The sequence below is a fragment of the Carassius gibelio genome, chromosome B20 (genome assembly GCF_023724105.1).
Source record: "Carassius gibelio isolate Cgi1373 ecotype wild population from Czech Republic chromosome B20, carGib1.2-hapl.c, whole genome shotgun sequence".
In the NCBI taxonomy this organism is placed as follows: domain Eukaryota; kingdom Metazoa; phylum Chordata; class Actinopteri; order Cypriniformes; family Cyprinidae; genus Carassius; species Carassius gibelio.
This window is the reverse complement of record NC_068415.1, coordinates 16,185,646-16,202,330: the sequence shown is the minus strand read 5'-3', so window position 1 is coordinate 16,202,330 and position 16,685 is coordinate 16,185,646. Positions and strand designations below refer to the sequence as shown.

General features: G+C 37.7%; 1 protein-coding gene across 1 annotated transcript; it reads right to left on the bottom strand.

The window, feature by feature from the left end:
* LOC127984423 (hypoxia-inducible factor 1-alpha) lies at nt 1–15,749 on the bottom strand. Its single transcript, XM_052587060.1, has 15 exons — nt 15,378–15,749; nt 10,212–10,402; nt 9,298–9,443; nt 9,128–9,212; nt 8,936–9,045; nt 8,476–8,678; nt 6,640–6,746; nt 4,641–4,788; nt 4,254–4,510; nt 2,839–3,065; nt 2,598–2,720; nt 2,183–2,514; nt 1,918–2,008; nt 1,587–1,704; nt 1–1,375 (listed from the first exon to the last, which is right to left on the bottom strand). Exons 1-15 carry the CDS (start codon nt 15,407–15,409, stop codon nt 1,221–1,223), a joined length of 2,325 nt encoding a protein of 774 aa, XP_052443020.1. The 5' UTR covers nt 15,410–15,749; the 3' UTR covers nt 1–1,220.
* Between the last annotated feature and the right edge of the window lie 936 nt (nt 15,750–16,685).

The following is a 16,685-nucleotide window of genomic DNA, read 5'->3' as shown; positions in this document are numbered from 1 at the left end:
TTCTGGTCCACAATTGTCTTTTACTGATTATGCAATAAACAAAACATTTAGTGTTAAGAATAAAGGAGAAGACTGGAGACTGCAGATGAATGAGAATTACTGTAACGTTAAAGAATATTGAAAAATGGGATAAAAGGTCATAAAATACTTGCAGGACTTTGTCAACAGGCTGACATTCATTTGAAAGCATGATGAAAATAAGTATTGTCTTACTTTAACTAAGCATTCATGTTCTAATGCCATTATAAATACTTATAAAACTGGGATGTAAATGATACATCATCTTTGCTCATGAAGCAGAAAAAGAAAATGGTTACCAGCTATGATATCGCACAAGCATGAATTACCCTAAGCACCACAAAGAGAACTAAACAGACAAAAATGACCACTAAAAATATAAAATCTATTGCATAATTAAACTATAAATCTGTTTTAATCTCTTTCAGACAAAAACCATCTTGAGAACACCACAGCATGATTTTGAATTCCCTTTTTTGCACAATTTTTTTTATCTCCATTACTATCGATGGCTCTTTTACAATTCATCTGTGATGTTCAAAAGAAAACTTAAAAGTGATGTAAGCAAATAAGAAAGCAACACGCACAAACATCGAACAGATGTTGAGCTTATGAGTGCACCGCTACACAACAAAACTCAGCAGAGAGAAGAGAAAAAATAAATGTTTCAATCTTTCATTAAAGGTACATATTTGTAAAAATGGTTTCGTATATTGCATGGACTGCTGGTATTCTGTCTTAAGAAAATAGATTATTGTGCGACTGTAGCTACAATACACACACTTTGGGGAGGGGCATAAAACACAATGGAGGGTTTTTAGATAAAAGTTGGGAATCCAGAGGGAGTGTGGGAGATTATACGCATCAGCATCTGTGCGTCAATGTGCATTTCACATTAAGGCTCTTAACTCTTGTCTGGTTGATACCACTGTTAAGTTACATTACACTCGTCTGTCTCCAGGCCCTCTACGCACTGGGATGGAGGATGGACTCCCTCTGGGCTCAAAGGTGAGATCAATGGAAGGTGCAGGTCATCTAGTACATTTTTTAAATACTGGGGTTTATAGAGAATATTAGGGCTTGGAATAAAAGCAGACAAGTGGAGGCAGATTTCAGGGATCGGACAGGCGGGCGGGCGGCTGGGGGTCAAGGGGTGAGAGAGAGAGAGATGCAGTGTCCGGGATTGCTAAACAAAGCAAAGCTCAGTTGACTTGGTCCAGAGCACGCAGGAGCTCCTCTCCCTGCAGCAGATGATGGCGGTCCTGCACAGGAGCGTTGACTTCGCAGTCGTAACGTGTTAGCTGAGGCAGCCCATGGCTGCTCTCTAAAGAACTGCACAACAGACGACTGGCCACATCTGCAGAATCAGAGGGAAAAGACTAACTGAATTACACATGCTTAGAATAGAACTCTAAAAAATGCCAAGTGGTGTTGCCATCAGGTAAAGAGTACAAAAAATAATTAAGTAATGAAGTTTTAATTTGGGTTTCCTGCATTTCTAACAATGGTTTGCATTTAAAAATGGATGAAATATATGGTATAGTGGTGATGATGGTCTTGTCACTCACCAGAGGGCAGTATGAGAATGGTTTTGTTTCCTCCAAGCACACTTGATCCTTTAAGCTCTAAAACCTTTGCCCTCTTTCCAGGCTCTATAGCACTGTCCACACTCTGAAGCAAAGCACTCTGCAGGAAATTGGAGAGTGGCCATTAGTCTTAGAGTTACAAGGAAAACAAATATTTAAGAATCACTTTACATGATGTTTCTCAAGGTTTATTTTTAATTTTTTTAAATGAGCCATGTTTTCAAAACAAATTTATGTATAATACTAACATAAATTTGGTCATAGTTTATGCACTATTACTTAATCTTTGCAATAAATCTATTTCCATACTGACCAATCCAACAGCCTCAGAAAGTGATGTCACTTCCGCCAGCTTCCTCTTACGCTGGGCGTTCTGGACAGCTAACATCTTTGGAGACAGCTCTCTGGAAAATTGGAGCAATGAACACAAAATCAGATAATCTACTAGTAGTGACATCTAAGAGAAATCCAAATCGCAGCTCTATGGTCATGATAGGACTGTTTTTGGTTTGATCGTAATCTACTTGCAGTTTAATACTGAGGCTGCCAGCAGGAAGTCATGCCAGTGAGAGCTTTACCTGTTGTTGAGCTGATTGCTGCTCTTTGGGGTGGGGGACCGGGCAGGGGAAACGTCCCGACTGCCACTGAAGGGTGAGACAGGAGCATTGCACACCTCCTGCAGCAGGTGCAGGGGTGAAGGGGCCTGAGATGACGGCTCCTGTTTCACTGTGCTGCTGGAGGAAGAGGCTGGAGACACAGGGGAGGACAAGGGCTGGAACAGGGAGCTCATGGTTGACACAGAGTGAGGGCCAGACGGGAGCGGATCCAGCGGAGAGGGAATGCGCAGCTGGAAGTCATCATCCATTGGGATGTATGGAGCCAGCATCTCTAGGTCGAGATCCTCCATGGCCTAGAAGTCACAGATATTTGCCATGTGAAGTTTATGCAATGCAATAATGACCACAGAGAGAGATATTTCAGAAAAAAGGTTACCTGGGAGCTAAAAGGGGTCTTTGCCTCAGTATCAATAGCAAACAGTTTCTCAACCAGGTCCAGTTTGAATTCAGAATTGATGTCGGAGTCTACTTGGAAACAGTAATCCATGGGGCTGTTGGGCTAAGAAAAAACACACACTTGAAGACACACAGGATCTCATTAATCATTAAAAACGAGCGACCCTTTTAAATGACTAAGAATAGCAGCTAAAAAAAGCAAGTGTTTATTGAGTCTTTACCCCCGGGGAGCCCAGTCCAGATGTGGAAGGTGTGTTTGCAGAGTCTGGACCACGATCAGAGGCAGAGCTGAAAGGGAAGTCCTCCGCTCCGGTGTCTAATTTGGTCAGAACAGGGGTGGAGTCGCTGGGCGTCAGAGGAGACAGACTGATGGGCAGCTTCTCGCTGCTGGAGGGCAGCATGACGTCATTGTAGAGGGGCACCTCCTTCAGCAGCTGCATATCAGAGTCTGGAGGAAATTCAATTCTGTTAAGTTATCATTGATAGCACATCAAGGTATTGTGTGTATATTTATTATTCATATATAAATACACACATAAATACAGCATATATTTTGAAATTATTTACATGTATTTATTTATATTCATATAATTTATATTAAATATATAAATATATATCTTATATAAACATAACATATTTTTCTTAAATGTATACATGCATGTGTTTGTATTGATATATACATAATACAATACACACACATACATTATGTGAACAAAAACTTTAATTTTGGATGCGATTAATCAGGACTAATCATATAACAGCACTAGTATATTTATAATTTTTATATCTAAAACAAAGATTATGAATCCATATACAGAAGAAATAGTGAATACCTTGAATATGTTTTAAGTCTATACAAGAGTACACTCAAAAGTTTTGGGGCCAGTAAGAATTTCTTTTTTGAGGGATTTAGCAAGGATGCATTGTATAGATCAAATGTGACAAAAGTTACTAAAGATTATATTTCAAATAAATGCTGTTCATCTGAACTTAATATACAAAGAAACCTAAACTCAAATAATTTCTAAAGGATCATATGACACTAAGGACTGGAGGAAGAGCTGCTGAAATTCAGCTTTATCATCACAAAAATGAATTACTTTTTAAACATATTAAAATAGAAAACTAAACCATTCTAAATTGAAACAATATTTCACAACATTACTGATTTGACTCTATTTTTGAATAAATGCATGCAGCCTTGGTGAGCATAAGATATATATTTTTTGGATAAACATGACAAAAATCTTACCAACCCCAAACTTTTGAATGGAAGTGAATGAGCTGTCAGTCGCTAGTAGATGTTCTTCTTCAACTTCTGGTTGCTTTACATTACTGGTGGGCTGCGCAACCAGCCACAGCTATTGAACTTTGCTGCTGTTAAAAATGTCATTTTATTTTGACAATTACACTTTTTCGCTAATAAAAATGAACACTGTGGAGGGGAAGCATTCATTTAAGTTGCAGGAATATCATCTATGATTAAACAAGATGAGAATAATAAGAATGAGAATAATGCTCTTTGCTCATGCCACCTCTGACTGTCAGCTCTCATTTCATTTGCTGCCAAGTCACGGTCACAGTGAGCAAATCTTAATCTGTTCCATTTAATATGTTACCATCCTTCAGGAAGCACCTGAATTGTTGAAGTCCAGAGAGATGATGGTGTCTCCTGCAGAAGGTGCCAAGACATTGAGAGCCTCAGGCTCCTCTTTCAGCTTCTCGTAAAGTTCAGAGCTCTTCACGGGACACTTGAGGCTTTCTGGCTTGAAGAGTTTGAGTATGTCCACCTCAGAGGCCTCCTCTTCCATCTCCTGGTTCTCTTTCTCCTCAGCCTTGGGCTCGGTCATGGTCTGCTGCAAGGACAGGACAACATCCCCCTCCACAATGCCACTGGACGGGACAGAATGGTAAGTTGAATTATGATCACAGACACAATTGTATCCACACCAAAGCACTTCTCACAATATTTTGCTTCTATAAATCCACTGGTCTACTGAAGATCTGTAATCTGGATCCGTACCTGAGAACGTAGTTGACGCACACAATGCACTGTGGCTGAGAATTCTTGGGATTGTAGATAACAGTGGCCTGAGTCTCCACCCACACAAAACCACCTTTCTTAGCCAGCATGCGGTACTGGCCTGTGGTGGCCTGGCCCTTTGCGAACACTGGGAAAAACAACACACTCCAATCAGAAGTATTCAACAAGACATCTTTTGTAACAGTTTTGCACGTTAAAGTGAAACCTTTACCATGATAAGGTTATAGGGGTGTAACGAATCACTCATTTTCTCGATGCATCGATTACAAACCCTGATGATGCATATGCATCAATTTTGAAACATGGATTTTAGAATGGTTGATTTGGGACATTAATCAATTTAGAACGCTTAGAATCGAATGAATTGGGTTTTCTATAGCCATTCAGTGCTTTAAAATATATAGACATTAAATTACTACAAGCACAAATTAATGGAGACCTTAAACAGCGCCTTGTTCGTGCCTCACATCTCTCCTTCATGTGCTCCACCATTCACCACCTGTCACAAGATTGGGCTTGCGCTCCATTTGTAGCTCTCACAGACACATTTTCTGAGAGTAGATTGTTAATGGCTTTCGGTCATAACATTGACATTACCTGAGCAGTTAAAAGCAGTTAGTTATTACTGAACAAATATGTGATGTTTAACCAAAATAATATTTAAAGATCTTCTAACAGTCATAGCTGATATCCTTGTATAGGCAGTGCTTCGAGATGTAGTGCGGTTGTGCTTCGGCCAACGAGAGTTCAAGTCCCAGCTTGGGGACCTTTCGTGATCCAATAAATAAATATTTAAATATCTAAATTAAAACAATAAAAGTTCCTATGCAGTTTGGAAATATGGAAATTGATTTAAGTAATTTCCGGGAAATGCATGGAAAAAGGCAACTTACTATTTCATTCATGAACTCATTTAACACACTTGCTACTGCACTGTAATTTTAGAGGTTTATGTAAAACAACAACATTTCCTTTGGCTCACCAGTTCCTGCGCAGTTTAAAAAAGTATTTCACTTAAGTAGACTTAATTTGCAGGTTTGGAAAAGTAGCCTATGAAGAAAAAAAATAAATGAAATTATGGAAAAATGTTTTGACTATTTGCCCTATTTTCAGTTCAAAAATATAAAATTACTAATTTCTAAAAATAAATTGATCATACAAGTAAAAATAATTTCATGACAAACATTTAGTGATCACCTGAACACGACTGAATGAATTCAAATGTGCGTGTGCCATGCAAACCAGCAAAAGAGGAAATGTATCTGTATTTAAGTTGATGATTAGCCAACTCTTGACAGAGAGCTGGTTAGGTTTTTGAGAGACTGAAACATGGCTGTTTTATTGACAATCAGACTGTGATTATACCATTAATTCGTGCATCATCACATAGCCTATAAGGTTTAAAGTTTAAGCTCTGATTTCTGAGAGATGCACGGAGTGGCAACAGCAATGCTGTGTTTAATTCGAATAGCGGACTTTTTTTCATCCATAAAGTTTACATTCATTCACTTCACACACTCATTATTGCATGAATTTACAGGTTTGTGTAAAATGTTGTGTTGATCCCCCGTCTCACCTGTGAATCTAGCAAACACCAGACTGTGCTGTGGCCTCAGCCGAATATTCAGGCAGAATTATTAGTTATTTGTTTTTGAAGCCATTATCCGTGCTTTTTCGAATAAGGTATTTGGCTTCAGGCACACCCCTACTCTTTGTAATTTGGGCCTTTGGGCTGCCTATATAATTTGCCCTCGACTATAAGCATATAAAGAATTAGCAGAATCATTATATTAATCCTGTTATTGCACTTAAAGAACGTAGAATCTAATTGTAAACTGAATTACATCAAATTTAACTGTGAATTGTCTCGAATTGAATCGTTCTGAATTAGCAAAAATCGTTCTTGAATCGAATCAAAACCCTATGGTTCCCAAAGATTCACAGCTCTTTAAGGTATACGTTCTGTCGAGGTACTCACAGTTGTGATGTGTCTTGGTAAGGTGATCTGAATCCAGGGCATGATAGTATTCATACACAGACTTGTTCAGCAGATCATCTGGCTCATATCCCATCAGCTCTGTGATTCTTTGGAAAAAGAGTGAGAGGTTTGAGTTTGCAATTGTGTAGCTACATGCTGAAACAACTGCCACTTCAACATGATCTGGATGTGAGAAGTCAAATGCAGTGGTCTCAATCTTCTATGTTCTTGAACCCATTTTAGTTATCATAAGACCAAATATTATATTTAACTTAAAATGAAAAAATGAAAAATCTTGTGTCACTCCTGGTGACTATTTTTTTTAATTATTATTATTTTAATTTCAGTTTAAGGTTTTAGTAATTCTGTTGTCTGCTTTAGCCATTTTTATTAGTTTTAGTTTTTTATAGAATTATTAATTATTAGTATATAGCTTTCAATTGTGTTTATTTCAGATTTTTTGTTTGTTTGTTTTAGTTTTTTTATATTATAGTTTAGCTCTGGGATAGTAACAAGATATTGTATTATTTACATACAACATACATGTACAAAAGGGCAGTGAAAAAAAACAACCTTATCTGCATAGTTATGCCTTCAGAAAAGGCTTAAAAATACTACTGGCTTTTGCCACTAGGTGGTGATAATAACATTTGTAAAAGTACAGAACAGGCTTTTGTGCTTTGGCCTACTGAACTCGTTCTGCAGCATTGCTTTTATTCAAAGAAATGTCAACAACTGGTTGGCACGCACAGTATTCATTGCTAGGTACAGATACCATCAAGGCAAACCCATATACATAAAACAAAACAAAATAGGGAAATAAAGTAGGGCAGGCCTAACCATTTACACATCAACAAAACAAAAGGAAGAAAGAAAAGGAGCTATGTGCCAATCTGTCTACATAATCATTTGTTTTTTTCTGTTTGGTGTATGCATGTTATTTTTAACATTAAAGGAGGAATGGTCATTTGTATATTTTAATGTACAAGGGTTCCGGATTCATTCGCTATCAGTCATTTTCATCTTTCAGTTATGTTATAAAAAGTCAGTTACGCTGCTTTATACTGAAAACTTGTATTTTTTATGTTATTTTAATCTATTATGTGTAAGTCTTTTTAGAGAGAAAAAAAACCATAAGTCGCGTTTTAATATTTATTTCAGAATTAGGCCTTAATGGCAATGCGAAATGTTTCCAAACATCATAATAAACACTGTAAACACAGCTAGGCTATTTTAGTTCCCCCCACAATGTATCTGAATGCCAAATTATTATGTATTATATACTTTACTCGTGTTCCAATATCCATGTAGACCAAAATCTTTTGCATAACATCACAGCGATACGATGATAGCACTTAACTGCACAGATTTTACTACATATTTAAACTGAGCAGTGTGCAGTTTTGTTTCCATGTTTGACTGAGTGTATTTTGTTATGATAATAAACAGGCTGCATTGTCAAGGTAGCAATGCTTAACAGTGTGCATGCATGCAGCGCTGATGCAGTCACTAAATTTCTTTTCTCCCCTCTAACAGTGGAAGCAACCACTCCTTTTAGTTATAAAGATAATTGGAATTGTAAAAGGTTTGCCTTTATTTGTGTACATTCACAATAATTTTTGTGCAACGTTCTGTTGTTTGCTGCTTTTTGCGCATGTAAAATGAATTCCCGGGAAACAAATGTTAATATTATTAACGGGTCACAGACACTTATCCTTTCTAATTTAATTCAATTCTAAATTAAAATAATCCTGTCGGTTAACGATTAATAATCAGTTAACAAGCGTCGGTTAGGAAAAATAACCGAAATGAACATCCCTACATCTTTCTGCTAACCTTTCATCACAGTAGGAGAACTTCATGTCCAGAGTGTGGCGGCTAAGGAAGGTCTTGCTGTCCAAAGGCACCTCGATGTTCGAGGGATGAGGAATGGGCTCACAGATGAGCACAAGGTAGGTCAGAGGAGGCTCTTTAAAGCCAGAGTCTCCCGAACCCTCGTCGCACTCCTGCACACGCACATGACCAGTGCAGTGAAGAACCTTTAACAGGAGAGACAAGGGGGAAACGTCTGCTCAAATTCTTTGTATAGCAGGTATGTTATAAAAAACTACTATAAGGATGCTCTGTGCACAATAAGACTCAAGCCAGTTTATTTCCTTCTTCCTTGTTAAATTTCCTGTATACATGCATTGTCAACAAAATGAATTAACCATTTAAAAACAACAAATCAGGGTAATACAAATGTTATATAGGCTGTAGATACCAAAAAAAATAGTGATAGTTTGAGAAATCTCACCTTCCACGTGGCAGACTTGATATTGACAGTGCGCCCTCTGCTAGTGAGTGTGCACTTCATGCGCAGGAAGAAGCTGCGCTCTGTGTTTTGTTCCTTGGTCTTTTTGGATCCTAAACATGGACAAAATTTATTATTTGTTATTTTTTTTTTGTTGTTGCTGAAATATGTTGTAGTGTAGCATGTGTGAATTACCTGTCCTGTAGACCAGCATCTCTCTCAGCTCCTCATGGTCACATGGGTGTGAAAATTCAAAGATGCTGTGACCAGTCAGATCAAACTGAAAGAAATATGGTAAAGATGGTCAGCTACAACGTAAGCTTTACATCTAAACAGCAAAGACCAAAAGAGAAACATTTAGCTACCTGTGAGAGGCCCATGCTCTTGCTGACATTCTCAGAGAGATAAACCATGTCTCCATCTTCAGACAGGACCATGAGGAAACCCTCCAGAGCCTTCAGATAAAAGCTGTTCAGCTGACTCTCCTCCTCATTCTCCTTCTCAGATTCATCTGCAAAGCCAAACAACATCCTTAAGCAATCTATTAAGCATATGGTCATAGCAGCACATTAAGCCTCTTCCACACTGTCAGAAAACATACCTGTCACTAGGCCAGTACATATTACTACATAAAAAGTACATACTAGTATTATTATGCAACCTTGAAGGAAAGATAAGCTACATATTAGTACCAAAAGTAATATTAGTAAAGTAAATACTAATAAAAAAAGTATTTTATTTAAAAAAGTAAAATTACAATACTAATATTGACAGCTGTCTTAACTGCAGGGAAAGCTAGTTTTACTTTTGTTGACAACAGTTAGTTCATAACTGCATATTTCAAGTCTCAAATGCATGTTATAAGCATCCCAAAGTCAGAGCAGATGTAGAGATGAGTTCAAGTGGAGCAGCATTTACTGCAAACAGCTGTTCCAAGAAAACATTGGATCAGGAGCTGCTTGCATGTCAACAAAAACTTAATTAAATCACAGACTTTGCAATTTGATAACCATACTTAGCCATTGCAATTTCAGTTAATTATGAAGCCATGGTACTGTACATACGAGTATCTAAAAAGTACATATTAGTACTAATATGCACCCTTTGAGGATTCTGCTTTAGTGACAGTAAAGATTGCACATTTTTGCCTCCGTTCATCAGCTCAGTGTTTACGAATGATGTTTACTATATCTACTGGTGGCGATGTTTTGATTCCCATTTGAATGAGATGTAACTATTTTGCATATGTAGATGGAAATATTCAAGTGTGCGTACTGACCAGAGCTGAGCAGCTTCCTCATGCGCAGATAGCTGATGGTCAGCCTCATGATGGAGGCTTTGTCCAGGTGGGAGGTGACATTGTGTGGCAGGGGGAGCTGGTGTGCTAACTCGTAGAACACCTCAGACTCCTTTCCCCTGCGAGATCGCGCTGCATCCCTGGACTTCTCCTTCCTGCGCTCCGAGCTCACCCTGAAAAGATAAGGAAGGACCGTGTTTTGTTACTTTGACTAGGTGTTTGACAAGAGAGACCTCCTGCGCTAGTGCTTGAGGGTAGCAGAAAGGTCAACATACTTTAAATCTCTCATTTGAATTGCGTCAAAACATGCAACGTCAGAGGCCAGAAAGATAGTTACAATCTGACTGGCTGGTAAAAGGGGTGTAGACATGCTGTGACAGACACAGTTACAACCCTTGGATTCCAGCCAACGGTGATAAATGTTGTGGTGTTAGACAGTTTTCAGATTTCCCAACATAAACTTTTCGGCACACTACAAGGAACAAAACTACACAAACAAGCCATAAAGCACCGTAACTGTTCTTACAAGCAAGCAAGGCCAGGATCTGGACAATAAACAGCTCTTGGGCAGAAAAAAGCCTCTTTCCCGATAAATAGGTCATCATGAAAAAGCTTTTTGCTAAAATGAGCCTCTACCTCATCATAATTTCTAAAGCAGCCTATCTATTGCCCTTGGGACCGCTGCCTATTCTGGCACTGCCAAGTTCAACTCCCACACATTTAACAAATGTTTCAGTTCACTGAAATAACGGCGGTCTGCAAAAACAAGCAAAGCTCCTGGCAACAAAGAGCAACAAAGTAAAGCGCCCTCTGTAACAAAAGCCACCACCTTCAGGTGTTTGTTCACGGTTTACCGATGTGGAAAAATGCTCATTGTTTACAAAAGCTGACACTTCAGGGAAATGGATTAAAATGCTGATAAACTTGTCTTTTCCTAATTCTAGGATTTCACAGAAAACTATCTTGAAGTGGCTTTAAGCAGAACGTTAAAAAACCATCAGAAATCCTCAAAAGATAATTCAACAAAAACGCACATCTTTTTATACGTTCATCAGGTCAGCTGACAGAAGATGTTAAGCCTCAAACAAGCTTGAAACTAGACATGGAAGCATCAAGGAACTGGATTTAGACAACGTTTGCAATAAAAGCGCAAACACGTCATTGTCTGAAAAACAGCAGTCCGTGTGGAGGGAGTCAAAGGTGTTCTTCTGTTAAATTTGTTCAGAAGCATCTGAGAATTAATGTTGCATTGGACAGTTACATTGTGTTGCATTGGACGGTTACATTTACAGTTACACAATATGAAATTTCCTAATGCATCTTGGGCAGCTGGGGGTCAAGATCCATCAGAGCTTCATTGTAGTGTTAGTTCATCTACGTGCATTGTCATCAAAAGAGGCAAAATAACTCTTTCCATTTTCAATTATAAACCATTAATGGCCAAGCAACAATAACACAGTGTAAACACCACTCGTCTCAAACTATTTATACAGTTAACAGCTCCCTATGAAATATAATGCTTTCAACGCATTGAAACGTTCCCACTTTTCTCAAAGTTAAAACAGTGCCATTTTTCTGGCATGCATACAACTATAATGTCACCTGGTTGATGTTTTATTTCTCTTTCCTTTATTTACATATGTGGCCTAGAGGTGATAAAAAAAGTTATACAACGCAGACAGACTGTTACTTTTATGTCATGTTAGTTGGATTCCGTTAATGATTATGTATTTTACTGCAATAAACAGCAGTGTCATTTTTCTTTTCTATACTAAAACGCATTAGGGGAAGCAGATAAATGCATTTATAATAAGCTTTAAAAAAAATTCTGAATCAAAAATGGCTTCTGAATTAAACTGAATACCTACAGATACAAACACACAACTAATGCACAAAGTGATGCAGATTTAGGCCTACATACTTTCGTCCTTCATAATTTAAATGACCAATGAGATCTCCATGCAACTGGCAACAAATCTATATATTCCCCATCTAGGATCTCCAAGGTCAAAGCAGCAACGAGAAACAATGAGTAGGCATTGTGTCAACCGCCAACGCCAAAGCAACACAAAGAAGGGAAAACGGTTAAGACAGCCTAGTGCCCTAGCAGGAAAAAACAGCATCTTCAGACAGACGGCGTCCTAAATGCGCCCACCCTCCCCATCAAAGTATTTTCTGAAGCAAAGCGGAAATCATTTGGCCAGAAAGAGAGGAAAACCCTTGTGCACAGGGAATGTTAACACACGCATTTCATTGTGGATTTCAGCTTGTTTGAGTCTGTGCATGCCGGTACATTGTCATCTTATGTAAGCTCCATATATGGACTGCTCAATAATATATGTCTACATTATTGACTCTATTCAGGGTAGCTGGAAGGCCCCTTTAGCTAAGGGGAACTTTTTACTTAAATTCTTACAGGAACACTCCACTTTTTTGAAAATAGGCTCATTTTCCAACTCCCCTACTATTCTATTCCAGTCTTTCAATTTCAAAATTTAAATTTTAATTAAAAGTGTTACTTGCAGTTTCTTTGTAATTTTTGAAATTTGCCAGCAATGTCTAGTTGAAAATTGTTTCATAACAAAAAAAAGGCAGTGCATGTGTGAATTTGTGAGGCCATTCATTTATCTAAATGTATTGTTACATAGATGTTAGTGACATTTATAGTGGTGGTGCATTTAACTTTTTTGTTTATTTTTCTCTCGCTGTTTTTGAACATCTTTCCACAAATTGATGCATTTTAGGAAAGCATCAAAAGTAACAAATTAGTCCAACTTTTTAAAACACTTTGGTTCTATTCCAATCTGTTACATTTAAATGCAAAAATGCATTTAACAAACATAAATGCATCCAATTGGGATGAGAGGAAGCCAAAAAGCAAACCCCAGACTATTATTCGACACTGAAGATATATATTTTTGCATGCGCTGACTGCTTGATATGCATATATGATATATAATGCGCAAAGGCAAAATGTAGCGAATTATCTAATGGTTGATATTTATATCAAAGTTAATACATTTGCACATTATTTACACTTTGAACATTAAATATTTTTCCAGCTAATTTCGAGAATAATTACAGTCAAACATTATGATATACTGTTATATTTGTTATTCAGAAGTACTCACGCCATGATGTAAGATTTGTCATAGTGTCTAATCCTTCCACCTAAGAAGGCTTTTAAACCACTAAAAAATTAATTGGTTGACTATTTATAACTCAATAATATTGATAACTAAAATCGACACAGGTCTAAAAGTAGGCCTGTTTCACAACATGATACCCAATGTAACTGGATTCATATAGGACACACGCAAGACCCTGAAACACAATGACAGTATCAATAGACTTCCTTTTGACACAAGGCTTATGATAACACCTCTAAAGAGGAAAACATAACAAGAGGGCCACATTTCAGCATTCAAACTCATTTAGGTTTTTGCCACAAGACTGGGAAGGAAGTTGCTTTGACGTCAATGCTTAGAGTGATTAAGACTTGAGAGAAGAGATGCAAAAAGCATGTAGCAGCTTGAACTTGGATGCCAACCAAAATAATGTCAGAGGAAAATATTGCCACTGAAAACAAGGTATTACTTACTTTAAACAGGTTCTAAACTGAAATCCTATCACACAGTATTGGTATAACTACAAATAAAAAATGAGATTAAAATCTAGGTAGGATTATTATAGTCCAGGGTCAAAACTGACCTTGGATTCAATTCAACCAAAGAACACACTAAATAAATTTAAAAAATCTGTTAAAACAGCAAACCATTTTTAAAAACATTTTAAACTTTAGAACTTGGAAAGGTACTTCCTCTGCATGCTTCCCTGAAGCTCAAACAATAGAAATGAACAAGCTAAAACTAATAAACATGTCCACTTTCAATGCAGCGTAAGCTTCTTTGGATAAAGGTCTCTGCGCCAAAAGCTTAAATGTAATTACCATCAGAGAGTAGTTAAGAAACTATTAAATAAATCCTATCCAAAAAGTTTTTATTTCAGGTCTGTGTCACCAGTTCTTGTGCTTTTACTAAATCCAAAAGGCCAACTGTCCTGCAAATTCCACAAGACTTTGCATGTTCACAACCCCAAATGAGAACTCACAAAATATTCAAGAAAAACATGATAGGTTAAGCAGCAATTCCAACAACGAAATGTGCCAAAATGACCTGTAGCTAACATACAGGCCTAAATGGTGACACACTGGATCTTATGCCTGTGCAATCCTTCTTGTAAATTCACTAGTACAGAAAAACCAGGCAACATTTTTCAGTCTTAGCAATACCAACACTTATTTCCATCTCATCTCATCTGAGCCCACACTGATGACAGGTCTGACAAAGAATAACCCACTGTCAGCAAAATCCAAAAATGAATTCCTGCTTCCAGTCCATTATCCACAAAATATGCCAGACTGGCTGAGTTAAAGTAAATTGTGGGGTCAAGTGGTCTGAGGGGTAAAGAAGGGACCCTATGACCAGCTCATGGCTCTTTTTATCTTAGAAAATAAACTGCATAAAACATTCAGGAACGAATACAGTGCAAAATATCAGAATAAAAAGTACACAATTAGTATCCACTGAGCAGAGATTATGCCATTTACTTTCTCCTCTGTTGTAATAGACTTGCATCTGTTTGAGCAGTATACAAAAAGCATTTATTTATGTTTAATATAAGCATTTGACATTCACGCTCAAATATATGTGCCTATATAAACACCGTGTTCACACCTTCTTATGAGAACTTAATTATGTCTACACTATTATAAACTGTTTATAACCGTTAAAGTAATAAATCAGGGGAAGTTTAAGTGAGCATGCAGCTAACGTAGTTTTGTTAGCTTCCTTCCACAGACAGAGACTAGACAATCTGTTACCTCAAAAAAACACAAATAATGCGTTACAAAGCAACAAATATGAGTCTTTAAATTTTTAAAAATAACATTTAATGGTTATTTGGAGACAAATAGCCGGCATGAGCGCTTTAAACTTGCTCTTAGTTGTTTAGATAGCCATCCAGCACAAAATGGCGACACGTTTTGTGTGACGGTGGAGGAATATCTTTCGGCCTGATTACTAAACTAAACATAACAAATTCCGCTCCGCAGACCACCTTCTTTGACAGAGACCCTGGGCTCCCTACCTTTTCTTTTCAGTGACAACTCCAGTATCCATTCCTGGGTGAAACCACTCAGAATGTGTTAGGTTTTTCCAAACCGCGAGGCCAGAAAAATCAAGGACGTGGCCACCTCTCGCTAACAAATAAAAATGTGTTTACGAAAAAAAACGAGCAGACGCGCTAAAAACGATGCGATATTTGTCCGGTGTGGTGTGTTGAAACGTCTGAATGGTAGAGATCAAGCCTCCGGTTCGCTGAAGGTCAGATCATTTGTCCGGCACGGGTCGGTGCAGCTTCTAGTCGGTACAAAGAGTTAACCGAGTCTGCTCTGCGCTATACTACTCTCTCTGTGGCCCGCGCGCTCACGAGGAGCTGACGGGAGCGAGCATAGTCATATGAACACAGAAAGCGGTGTCGCACTCAAAAAAAGACATTCACCGAACCAGTCCAAACAGCACGGTGTGGTGTAACCAGCACTATTGATCTCACTACAGATGCAGTCAATTCAAATTACTTGCCTGTCCCACTACCATCTATCCTTTATTATCTAAGCTTTTTTATTCTCATTTGGTGAATACTGTGTACCAGTAATTGGAGTTAAAAATATAAAGCCTGTTATTTCATTATTCGTATTATTTAAATTATAATAAGGATTAGGTAATTGAGGACAATTATTTTACAAAATAATTTCACCAGCCACCTTGTCAAACAAGAGCAACTCCTAATCAGAAAGAAGACCTTTAGCATTTACTAGCAACCTTCCAGAACACACTAGAATCAACCAGCAACCAGAGCACCCAAACTCCTAGCAACTAGCCAGAGCTTCTTAGCAGCCGGTGAAAATAACCTAGCAACTCACCAAAACCCCATACCAACCATCAAACAACCCTATTTGTTTAACCACATCCGGGTAACCAACCAGCAACACACTCTGCAACCACCAAGCAATGGCCATGGTAGTCTATCTGCAGTGTGTAAAAACTTAACACTTTAAAATTACCTATTTAAAAAAGTTAGATCAAACTCTGTCAAGCCATCATCAAAAACCGTCTCAGTAAACCTTAGACTTATTTAGTCTAAAAATCTAAGGCGGCTGTGAAAACAAATTTGCATTATTTATCTTATTTGATCTTTCACTTAAAATTGTTTACAAAAATTCTCATCTTTCATTGAAGTAAAACAATTGAAAGTGTGGAGAAAATCTCATGATGAAATAAATGTTTTCTCCAATTAATAGGCTACAGTTATTGGCACCCCTAGAAAATGTAATAAGTAAAATATCTCTGAAGTATATTACCATTCATATTTAAAAAAAAAAAATTAGCACACCAG